At 41.2% G+C, this 12854-nt stretch overlaps 1 protein-coding gene across 1 annotated transcript; it reads left to right on the top strand.

Annotated features, from left to right (window-relative positions):
- Positions 1-3103: 3103 nt before the first annotated feature.
- LOC132521662 (gamma-crystallin F-like) lies at positions 3104-5495 on the top strand. The gene is made up of 3 exons (XM_060151315.1): positions 3104-3112; positions 3193-3435; positions 5223-5495. Exons 1-3 carry the CDS (start codon positions 3104-3106, stop codon positions 5493-5495), a joined length of 525 nt encoding a protein of 174 aa, XP_060007298.1.
- The last annotated feature ends 7359 nt before the right edge of the window (positions 5496-12854 follow it).

The following is a 12854-nucleotide window of genomic DNA, read 5'->3' as shown; positions in this document are numbered from 1 at the left end:
ACACTACCAAATGTAAAATAGATAGCTAGTGGGAAGCAGCCACATAGCACAGGGAGATCAGCTCGGTGCTTTGTGACCACCTAGAGGGGTGGGATAGGGAGGGTAGGGGGGAGACGCAAGAGGCAGGAGATATGGGGATATATGTATAAGTATAGCTGATTCACTGTTATAAAGCAGAAACTAACACACTATTGTAAAGCAATTATACTCCAATAAAGATATTTTTTAAAAAAGCAAATATTCTCATACTAAATATGCAGCTGGTTTGTAAGGCCTTGATAGAAGACAATTGTGATGGAAAGTTTCCTTTGCTTCAACTGATTAATATCTCAGGCTAATAATGCTTTGCATATATATACTTAGCTCCCTTGAGAACCTTGGTACCTTTCTGTAACCAGTGTTAGGGAATTGCAGCTGCTTTTGATTGAAACAAACTCAATTGTAGAACTTCATGATATAGTATATGATTTAGAGTAAAAATATAATTTGTTGGCTTTAAGTAATAATATTTTATTCTCAGGATGCCTTAAAAATACTTCAAGAAAGAATACAATTACTAGGAAATTCATTATTTGATACACATATCTTGGGAAAATAAACATTGATCAAAAGGTTCAAATAATAAGTCAACTGGAAGAAAGTTTGCCACATCATTTTGGGAAAACCTTTAGAAGACAGACTCTGGTGATTCAAGTTTTTCACATTTTCTTGCCAACATACTTAGTATTACATGCTTTATTTGACAGTCCTTCAATTCCCCACTTTACCCTGCATTATTTTCTAAAAGACTGTTGTTGTTGCTATTTTTACGCAAGAGCTTCGATGAAAATCTTAAATTCCTTAGTAAGCACATTTGGAGTACACAGGATAAGAACAGACTATATTCTAGCTAACCTCTGTGCCCAGTGTCTCTATACTACTTGTCTTTTTCTGTTCATACAGTACTAAAATCTTTCCCCATGATTTCCTAACTAATACAAATTGATGCTATCCATTTTCAGTCTCCTGAAAAGTTTTACTTAAGAAGAAATCTACTCAGCACTAAACTCAGCAAGTTAGAAGATTGAGGGTAATGGTGAAATTAAAAAAGGATCATGAATAACTGCACTAATCCTCAACGATCTAAAAAAAACAAAAAAACCAATAAAACCCTACGTTAATCTTCAGATGAAGATTAGAGCCCCAAACTGCAGCTTCTAGACCAGATTGTGAATTTGTGAATTTGTCAAAGCCCAGTTTTAGTGCATTCTCTTTGCCAGCTCTTCACAGCCCCACTTCCCCAGTGCACTGTTCACAGACTAACCTCTGAACTTTCCATGTGATATCCATCTCATTCTTTTTCTCTTTGGCCTAGTACCATGATCCAATGTTTCCAGACTCTATCACATCAGGACTTATCAGGGCTGTGTTTTGTTCTCTCAAGATCTTTTCACAAGAAATTAGCAAGCTGTCCTGGGAAACTCATCTACACTGATCTGTAAAGGGAAAACAATTTCATTATGTACTGTGGTTAGTAGGTAAAATATTTGTATTTGGAAGGGCATTATGAGAATCACAATACCTTAAACCAATGATCTTCAAATTTATTTTTTTTTAATTATCATCATCTAGTGATAAAACCCTGTTTTCAAACAAGGTTTTATATAAAACAGGTACAAGTGAAAACGCTCTTGTTAAAGTAGGGGATAAGAAAGGCACACTCCCTTTTTCCCTCCTCCTTGCTCTTTGAGTGTCCCCAGAGCATCTCTGAGGAATTTCTGCAGTTCCACAAACACAGCCTGCAAATGATCCCATTAACGCAGTGGGGTAACTGCTGGTGAGAATGCCAGGTATATGGCCAGCACTTTTAGATCAGTGGTTTTCAACAGGGATTGATTTTGTCCCCCGTGGAGGCTTTTGGAAATATCTGAACACACTTTTGGTTGTCATAACTTGGGGAGGAAGGAAGCGGGTGCTGCTGGCATCTAGTGGGTAGTGGACAGGATGTTGTTAAATATCCTACAATGTACAGAACAGCCCCCCACAAGAGAGAGTTTTTCAGCCTGAAATGTCACAGTAGAACTGAGGTTGAGAAAGCCTGCTCTAAAGAGAGTAGGGCACCAGGAGCTGCTGGGGGTGAGGGGAGGAAAGGGGGACTTTGAGGGCAGGGAGGAAACCTGCAGCCCCTGGAGTCAGAGCCTTAACTAACGAGTGCTCAGGGTTTGCCCAGGGCTGGGAAAGGCAGAGAAGGCAGAAGCTTTGCAAAATGGTGGCATTTAAAACTTTGTTACACCTGCAGGTTAACTTGCATTTGTCAGTAGCTAGATCCAAACAAATAAGCTTAGCACTGAGCAAAAATATTAACTAGAAATTTACCTGTGACTAACAACCACCCATGAGTCCCCTCATGAACTCCAAAGTTGCGGGCTTCCAGCCGGTGGGCCAGAGGCAGCAGCTGAGTCTGGAGGCGGCCCTGGTCCAGTCTCCAGGGAGCAGAGCCGAGCCAGGTGCTTAAAGAGGGCTTCCTCGGGGTCCAACCCCCATCACCTTTCCTCCGGTGTGTTGTCTGCTGCACCCGCTCATCAGCGGGGAGGCTGGTAGGAGGTTCTCTTAGAGGAGAATCCCATCCTCCTTCAGACGTCCTGCGGAGAAGGCAGGTGCATCCACGTCTCACATCCTCACACCAAGGAAACGCTCTCTCATCTAAACGCCTCCCACTGGAGCCCATCCTGACCTCTGACCCGGTCACTACCCGGTGTTGTTCCTCAAAAAGAGATCATTTCGAAATTCAAAAAGGTTAAAAAATGTTTCATTACAAGCATTAACCCCGTTAGGCGCTTTTGCTCGCTTCCAATCTCCTGAATAGGCTTCATTTAAAGGCCCCAGAGGCACCAAGTGACAGTTTTACGCGGGTCATCAGTTCGAAAGCTCTGGAGAGTCTAAGAGAAAACATACAATAAGTCCCCCGCCCACCCCCGCCGTCATTATATAGAAGAGAGAGAGGAAATCCTCCTCACGCGGGGGCCCCTTTTGTGTCGTTCCTGCCAACGCAGCAGCCCTCCTGCTATATAGACCCGCGCGCCCGCCCCACCGCACTGAACTCGCATCCCCGCATCCAGCAGCCATGGGGAAGGTGAGCCCCGCGCCGGCGGGAGGGGCCCGCAGCCGGGCTGGAGCCCAGGCCTCTGAGCCCTGTCCTTCCCTTCCCTGCAGATCACCTTCTACGAGGACCGGGGCTTCCAGGGCCGCCACTACGAGTGCAGCAGCGACCACGCCAACCTGCAGCCCTGCTTCGGCCGCTGCAACTCCATCCGGGTGGACAGCGGCTGCTGGATGCTCTACGAGCAGCCCGACTACTCGGGCTGCCAGTACTTCCTGCGGCGCGGCGACTACCCTGACTACCAGCAGTGGATGGGCCTCAACGACTCCGTCCGCTCCTGCCGCCTCATCCCCCACGTGAGTCCGGTTCACCTGGGCCTGCCGTGCCCTCGGGTCACACCAGTGCTCCAGACACAGTGGTCAGGCTGCAGGACGGTGGCCTTCTTTTGCTGGCTCTAACCGGGTTCTCTTTCCCTTTATTAATGTCTTTAAGGTTTCTTTCCACCGAAAAATTGAGTGATGCAATGCTCTTAATTGAAATTGTATTCTCCTTTGCTAAAATTAAGCTCACCTCTACTGGGCAAAAGTGGTGCACGGCATTAGTTTAGAGCGTCTGTGCCACCGCTGAGGAATAAGCAACAGGTGAACTCCTCACACCCAGGTGCCCTTAGGCTAGTTACTGGGCTGCTTCTCTCCTTCCTCATCTGTAAAGCGGGGTTAATAAGGGCAGTTGGTTCATCGAGCTGTGATGAGGTCAAAAGGAGATTGCCCAGCACATGGCAAACTACCCCCTCCTCCAAATATTAACCATTATGAATATCAAGTGTCCCTCAAGTTCTGCTTTTTGATTAGGCAAAACAAATAACCAACAATGTGATTCTAGTAGCACCTGCAAAGCCCACTGCTACCCAAGTAAAGCCTGAGCAGCCTGGAATTCCACAGTTAGGGAGGCTTTTATTTGCCTATGACAGAGTCCTATGGAAAATGTACCATTCTGGGGAAATTTGAAACCCCCTCAGAGGGTTGAAAGCCTTGATAGGACCCAGACTGGCATTAGGAGCCTGGAAATCTGGACTTTTACTTTCCCTGACTCTTTGATTACAGCCTGAAAGCTCTAGTCATTTGTTTCTCTTAAAAGAAGAAAAGACTTAGAATGGTTGCTCCACGTGTGTCAGGCTGTTGTGAAGATCAAATTAGATAACGCACACATGAGTCTTTTGCAAACCATGGAAGATACCTTATTAGCAGTTTTTTATACCTCAGAATGAACTGCTTATGAGAACCTTTCCTAACGAGGACTTAATGGTGGAAGAAGGAAGAAGGAATTGAGTGGGTACCTGCTGGGAAGGAACAAGCAGATAAAAGAACAAGTGCTCAGGAAGAGACAGACAGGATTTGCCCAGGACTGACAGCCTGCCCTTACATTTTTCTAAAGGTTTTATAATCTATTGATCTAGACAGGCCTCCTTCATGATCTTGAGCTTCTATTTTTATTAATTACCTAAAAGTGTTTTGCCAGACCATATATTAGAGGTGAGAACTGAAACCTAATCGTTACGATGGCTCTTGCTTCTCGGGATTTTAGAATAGCAGGACTCAAAGCAGAAAGGAAGGGATTAAGGAGTTGCCTGGGCTGGACTGCCACCTCCTGTGCTTCACTTTGGGGAAAGCAATTCGACTTCCTCTCTTCCCAGCCTCTTCTAATGCTATGGAGTTCCAAAATAATGTCTTTTGCCAGGGATATATTTGTCTTTTATTTTAATATCTAATTATTTTTACATCCTCCAAGGAGAGCTCCAGACCACCGTTTAAGTCTATAAAGGAGAGAGCACAAATTATATATAAAAATTGTCACTTAAGAATGGTACTAAGTAGGTACTAAATATGATTCATGTAGGTTGTGGCCCTAGAAAACTATGGAGCACCATGAATATCTTGATCTATGTGAATGGCCCCCTCTTCAGTTTTGCAGTGTGCGATCTACCCAACTATACCCAGTGGCCCTGGTGTTGGTTGTCTTTTTAATTTGTCATATTTGATATAGAAAAGATTTTAAAAAATGCCCATTCCCCCAGCGGTGTGAGTGGTTGGTTGCTAAAGGCTAGGTTTTCTGACCCTTCCCATCTGCTGATTGCTGAACCCAGACCAGCTCCCACCGGCTGAGGATGTACGAGCGAGAGGACTACCGAGGCCAGATGGCGGAGCTCACGGAAGACTGCTCCTCGCTCCGCGACCGCTTCCACTTCAATGAGATCCGCTCCCTTCACGTGCTGGAGGGCTGGTGGGTCCTCTATGAGATGCCCAACTACCGCGGGCGGCAGTACCTAGTGAGGCCGGGGGACTACAGGCACTACCACGACTGGGGGGCCCTGGATGCCAGAGTGGGCTCCCTGAGGAGGGCCGTGGATTTCTACTGAAATATTTTTACTCTATCCTTTTTTCCATCTAAAAGCTAATAAAATATTTCCTGTGTGTTTGATGCAGTAACGTGGTCCTCTCTTCCTTTCAGACTCCTTGGAAGGGCTCAGCAAAAATAAAACGGAATAATGTGGATTTTCTTACAAGTGTCAGTGGAAAGGGTGGTGTGGGGTAGCAGTTGAGAGGACAGGCTCTGGAGCCAGAATGCCTGGGTCCACATCCACTTACTAGATTTAGGTGGTCGGCAAGTTACTTAGCATTTCTGTGCCTCAGTTTCCTAGTAGTAGTACTCTTCATTTCATAAGTTTGTGGTGTGGATTAAACGACTTATTATTTTAAAATCACTTACACATTTTAGCTTTGCATATCATATAATAGTTTCTAGGAAACTGTTCTGTAAGCTTGCTGGTGAAACAGCTGGTCACCTTTTTAGTACCCTTTTCTTAGGAGAATTCCCTTTTGGAGTTTGCATTCAGTAAGATGGCTAAGTGAAATTGCAGAGGGATACAGAGTTAGATAGACAGATGTGTCTGACACATGTTCGGTGTGAATACATGTGACTGCCTGAATAGGTTTACTAATATATGCGTATCCAGAGCACAAGTATAAGAATCAAGTGCCACCTTAATGAACAGCCCAAAGGACTCTTCCAAACATTTTTCTACTTAAGGGAGGTACAAAGCATTCAGGTAGTGTGCACTGATCAAAATGAGCACAGTGGGACAGAAGTAAAGACATAAGGTACGTGATCCGGAAAATAACATACAATCAGGCAAAGTTCTTAAATCTACTATTGGCTATGCTGATACTGTCACCAGACTTGGATCAATTTGGATTACCTCTAGCTCATGAATCAACATTTGATAGTAATCATAGCACCAAGAAAGAAAAAGGTAATGTGGGAACTAATCATTTAATTGAATTCAAAATTTCTTTGCAGGAAGATGAAGTTTATCAAATGAAATCTAAGTAGGTGTTCTATTACCCTACTAGATTTTCTTTAATTGAAAATACTAGACTTCTCGATTTCAGATGTTTACACATAATTGAGAAAAAACAAATTACTTCCCAGCTTAGGGGTTTGACTTAATTGTGAAAATGGCAACCTCTTGGTGAAATAAGTTCTTGGTGAGCTGAATGGCCATGATTAGGAAAGAACCACTGCAAATTATTTTCTACTTGAAAATATATACATATCTAGCAGCTAAGAAATAAGTTGTTTCCGAAATCCCAAATATTATAGGAATAAAGTAGTCAAATTATTTAACATATTACTTCCCTAACACACATGCACATTACAAAATATTTGAAGAAGCTCTAAGGACATTTAGATCTGTGCTAATACAGTAGTCACTATCCCATGACTCTATTTGGCTAGACTTCATTTGGCTAAGTCCAAATGAAGATGTGTCATAAGTGTAAAACACACACCAGATTTCAAAGACTTAGTATGAAAAGTAGAAAGGAAAATATGAATGTTTTTCAAATTAGTGTAATGTTGAACTGATAATATATTGGATATATTAGGTTTAATAAAATCTGTTATTAAAGTTGATTTTACTTGTTTCTTTTAACTATTTTAATTTGCTTACTAGAAAAATTAAGATTACCTTTATGCCTCTTTTTATAATTCTATTGATCGGACCCCCAGGCTAAAAAGGTGAGTTGTAATTTGTATGCAGATACAGCTCAGTCTGAAACTTGAGTTATATGAAATCCTAAAAATTAGGAGATGGCAGAGAACATGTTTAAGTGTTACATAGTTGTTGAACATCCATTGCCTTATGAGGAGATACTCAGTGAAATTATAATTTTCACCTATCACTGACTGAGGCAGTGGGGGAGTGGGTCCCCATCTTGTCTCATCATATGGGTGTTCCATTAACTACACTGAATTTGAAGTTTCAACAACACATGTGAGTTACCCGCCCTTCTACAGATACAAGTCCCTTCTCTCCTCAGCTAATTTTCCCTCCTCTCCCTCTCCCTGTCCAGGCATGGCCCTTCATTTATAGCATTTTCATTCTGGAAGCTGCCATGTTTCCCTCCCCTAACTTTTCAAACACTGTTGTCATTGTTATAGATTTTATAAAGAGCTTGAAAAATAACCGGCTAAAAATATTCGTCTTTGACTCTTCAACTACTCTGGCCAAATCAATATATTAACCATTGTTGAGCGACATCACATGCTAGTATTTAGAACAACCAGATTTTTTAAGAGATGTAATGATGAGAAAAAGACAGGAAACTGCTGAAGAGACAAAAAATGATAAGTACAATGGAAAGTGAGAAAGAATAGTTGAATGTTCTGGAAGCCACTGTCATCCAATGCTGGAATGTCAAGAGGAATTGCAGCTGAATACAGGCTGTACAATTCTTTTTAAAAAAGGTTATGTAGGGTATTGTGCATAGAGTTCAGATTGCAAATATTCAACAAGAGGACACCAGGTCTCATTCATACACAGGGGTTTTCTTTTCCATCTATGTGTTTACTCTACTTTTTCAACTATTGAAAAAAATCAGATAAGATGGAGTTCAATTTGATAATCCCTGAAATTTAAAGGATGTATATATGGTCCGGGAGGAAGGATAATAAAATAAGAGGGATGCTTCCTGCCTTATTAATGGTCCTGACACATCCATGGGCTTTTGCTAGGTACAAAGAATAAATTCTTGCTCCAAATATGGGATGACAGTTAAGTCCCGAATTTCAGTTATAGAGTAATTCAAAGGGAGAGATTTTCCCTTCAAGATGCAAGCCTTGATATTTTGCAGAAACACTTGAAAATATTTGTCAAATAGTTCAATGAGAGTAGCGTTTTGTGGAATTTGAAAAATAAAACCTAGAGAATTTGGATAATCCATGAACTAGTTATTAACATGCGCAGCAGAAAACCTGAATATTGTAATGCTGTTCTTTGTGAACAAAATGCTAATAGAATAAAGGCAAAGAAAAAGACATATCAAAAAGGGAAACTTTTTTTCTGTTTTAAATCAGGGGCTGGTTTTCAACACTCAGTTCAAGTACTTTTTTTTTAACAAGATGAGGCCAATGGAAAGTTTCCAGGATGTTTGTTCTGACATGCAATTATTTTTACCCTGCCACAAATGTGGCATAGAGCCATAGAGAAAGCCATAGAGAAAGATGCTGTCAGGCTGACTGACCGAAGGAGTTCTCCACAGTCAAGGAAACTAGAATTTTTTTTTTGCGGTACGCGGGCCTCTCACTGCTGTGGCCTCTCCCGCTGCGGAGCACAGGCTCCAGACGCGCAGTCTCAGCGGCCATGGCTCACGGGCCCAGCCGCTCCGCGGCACGTGGGATCCTCCCAGACCGGGGCACGAACCCGTGTCGCCTGCATCGGCAGGCAGACTCTCAACCACTGCGCCACCAGGGAAGCCCCAAGGAAACTAGAATTTTGATAAAAGACTAAATAATGAGGTGATAAATTGTCTATGGCACTTCAGAGGTAAAGAGTCACTTTCTCAAGAGTTATGTGTACTGATTGATTTCATGAAAAACCCTTTACCCTAGACAGTAGAGGAGCTGAACGTCATACTTAATAATTAAATGGGAAAAGAGAAACCGAAACATTTGATTCCTAACCAATATACATTAATAATAGCTCAACGTGACAAGCAGTGTACATTTCACACAAGAGGCTCACTTGTGATACATATGTTCGGATTATGTTCACTCACCAGTTTATGTCAGACGTTAGCCAAATCGATTATAATATCAAATTAGAGAGGGAAAAAGGAGCATGCAGAATGAGTAGATTTGTCAGCAAGATTCAGAGTTTATTTACTGTTTTGTAGTTTATATTTCAACTTTGTGAAAAAGGAAGGCAGTGAAGCATTTTCAAAACTACCTTTTCAGAAACTCTCAGACTACAGACATGCTGTCCTCAGAACAGCCATTAGCGGAGGAGAGGACATCACACATCCTTCAACTGATGTGAAAAGCTACGCCTTTCCCATGTCTTTGTCTTTAATTGTGCCTATGTGCTTTATATCTGTTAAAACTGGTATTCCCAACTACTAACAGCTCAGCTCTTGGAAGAATACCTCAATATTATTCTGCTGTGCTTCAGCACAAGTTATCACATGATATAGTGAAGTGAGAATGACCTTGGGGTCAGAAGCCCCTGACCTGAGCTCCTTGCTCCTCCATGCACAGACCTGTGGCTTTGGGCATATCATCAAACCTTTCAGAGTCATGATTGTTTTGTCTGCTAAATGGAGGGAGTGACATACTGTATGGATTTGCCTTGCACAGAGCCAGACTGGGTGTTTAGTATGTGTCTTTTCCTTTCCTCATTGAAATCAATTGCTCTGTCTACCTGGTGGTTCACAATGGGACATTTGCTATGTTGAAGGCATTAGGTGAATCATGGATTTCAGAGCCTTCCATTTACTCATCAGTCAAGTGAGGATATTGAGAAAAGTGAGACAAACCGTCTAGTCAAGTAGCTAGCATGTAATCAATACTAGTTTGATTTTCATTCTTTTCTTAATTTAAAAGGACTGTATTTGAGATTAATAGCTGACTATATTAGATTTAAGAAATATAACAATCTAATCTTTCCACTATTGGATTGGTTTTACCTAATGAGTTGCCATCACTAAATAACAAAATAATAAAAAAAAAAACTTAGAACAGAAAATCTTGGTTCTCTGAATTCCAGTATGTCTCTATTACATATTGATGAGATTACACACAATGTCTTCCTATTTTAACTCCATTAGTAAGTTATTTCAGCCTGTAAAGTATTCTCAAAGTACAATCAGGGTTTATCATCCATTTATAAAGTTTCACTTATCCTGGTCCTGTTCTTCCTTTGTTCAGAAAGGAAGCTGATCAATGGAGAAAGGGAAGGACCCAGGAAGAGGGTGGTGACATCTGAACTGAAATCTGCTCTGATCTGAGAAACAAACTTCTGAGTTGTTTTGTCTCCTTTGCTGCAGATGCTATTATTGCCAGTCAATGCATTGTGATGCACAAGGGCTAGTGTGAAATAGAAATTTCTCTTTTAGGAACCAGGAAATAAGTTACAAATAAAAGAAGGCTCATCCAGTGAAAGGAGTTGGTCTCTCTCTGGGCATCAGTGTTGACTGAATGCAGAGAACCTGGAAATTTATTCAGGAGTTTTTGGAACTCTAAGCAAAAAAAATCACTGAACATCATCAGGGTCCTCAAATTCTATCCAGAACTGAAACCAGGTAAGTGGAGGTCTCTCTGAATATTTTTTGCAATTGAAATCTGATTGTTTCCAGAGTGGTACTCCTGAGTTACCATATTTTATTCAGGCAAGTTTTATGCATATTATCAGTCAAATGTTAGAAGAAGAAAAGAGCATTGTCACAAGAATAATTTATCTCTGTATTCCTCATCAACTACTGTCTCTTCCTTTCTGAATGTGGGTGTGTCCTGACCACTGATGGCTGAATATCCTCCTCTATTATCTCCTTCCTCCTCCTTACAAAATGTGAACCCTGTTCAAGGGTTCAGCCTTCCCCACGTGCTCTGTGATTCTCAGGGAAGGTGATCCCACCTCCAGCTCAAAAGTGGTTACTAGTCCTAGACCAATTGTGATGATCCTGCCTGCCTATCCAATGATGGAACTCAGCTTTCAGCCAGACAGATCATGGCGTTCTCCTGGTGACTGATACCAGATGAGAGTTGACATATGACCTGAACTGGTGCAAACATACTAAATCTTGAGTTAATGTTATTCTAGTTTTGGAGTAAAACCTTTTTCTTTGTCCTGCTGGGTCATCCGAGTGGCTATTTTAGCCGTCTTGAAACTTCATGGGTAGGTTTATAGTACTTGAAAAGTCCAGAAACTATCCCATCTTAAGAAAGCCAGTGCATGGAGACAGGCAGAGCCAAGGAAACTGCAGAGAAGCTGGAGTCCTATTTTAACCGTACTTGGAGACTCCCCTCTCTGAACTTCCTACTATGGGAGATACTAAATACAATTTAAGCTAATCTGAGGTAGAGTTTCCTTTACATGGAGCCCAAAGCGTTGTATCTGAGAAAGGGAAAAACCGCTTCTATCTTAAGCTCCTGAGAAGGCCCTCATGAGTTTAATCCAATTATATTTTTCCAAATCCCAGACACTAGGTGGAATGGATTTGGGCACGTAATCAAGTCCAGCCCATTATGGTCAAAGAGCTTCAGTCTGTAAACTAAAAATTTTGGGGAACTGAACTTTCTTTCAATTCCTCACTGGATATGAATGAGAATAAACCAAGCTCTGGTGTCTACACTAAACCAATGATTCCCCTTTTTTTCTTATGCCATTTTAGATTGAATTTTCTGTTCCTTGCAACTGAAAGCATCTTACATGAAAGTTAAGCCTCTAAAACATATTCATTTTGATATATTTCTGGTTGAGTTTTCACTTTTTGAGCCTGTGATCGACAGTCTAATGATGGCAGTCATTTTTCAAAAAGTTTGCAGGATTTGAAAAGGCCAGAAGCCCATTCCTTAAAAATAAATAAATCTTCAATCTGGAAAGTAAACCAATGTGAGAAAATGGGCAACATACCTTTTCTCTTTTAAAATTTACAGCCAGTGGAGAACCTCTCCTAGAGTTCCTTCCTTTACTCAATTCAAGCAGAGAGCATAGCAGATTGGTTTCCAAGAGGCACTTTGTTTTCCAAGAGGCCATGAGACAATCTGGAGAAAGTAAGAGATCATCTTGGTCATAACCACTGTGCTGTGTTTTCACTTCTCTCAGGCCAAGCACCAATAGTCCATGTTCTATGTTAGGAAAATAACAGAAGTTGATACCTGTAAAAACTTTTATTTGTATAATAACATGACATATTTTTTAAAATAGTTACACTGATATTAATGCTGGACTTTTCAAATAGTCCTGCTGGGAAGTTATTTACATTTCTATGGTTCAGAAGTATTTTTGGAATTTTTTTTTTGGAAACTGCTATAACATTTGACATTTCTTTTTTGATAATTGTCCAAGATAACAAATTTCCTGTTGAATGTAGAACTGACTTATTCATCAGTACTGATGACTAAGGGGGACAAATTAAGTGAGTGATTAAATTGGGCAATACAGTTTTTGATTAAAAAATTGAGGTTAAGAAAAAGTTATGTATGCAGACAATTGCAGAATATTTTCCCTCTGATTTGAGTGGGACCACAAAAAATACTTGCTATTGTCAACTACAAATTGGTACTTGCCATTGGCGCTTGCCATCTACCTCTACAAGGATTATATCACATGCTTCTGCAGCTGCTGACTTTCAACACCCCCTGAAAGGAGTTCAGGGTGGAGAAGAGAGATGAGGCACTCTGTGCTCTGGGAAAAACTGGCAGAACAGGTCTTCAGATA

Source organism: Lagenorhynchus albirostris, chromosome 6 (genome assembly GCF_949774975.1).
Source record: "Lagenorhynchus albirostris chromosome 6, mLagAlb1.1, whole genome shotgun sequence".
NCBI classification, from domain to species: Eukaryota; Metazoa; Chordata; class Mammalia; order Artiodactyla; family Delphinidae; genus Lagenorhynchus; species Lagenorhynchus albirostris.
This window is presented reverse-complemented; position numbering and strand designations above follow the sequence as displayed.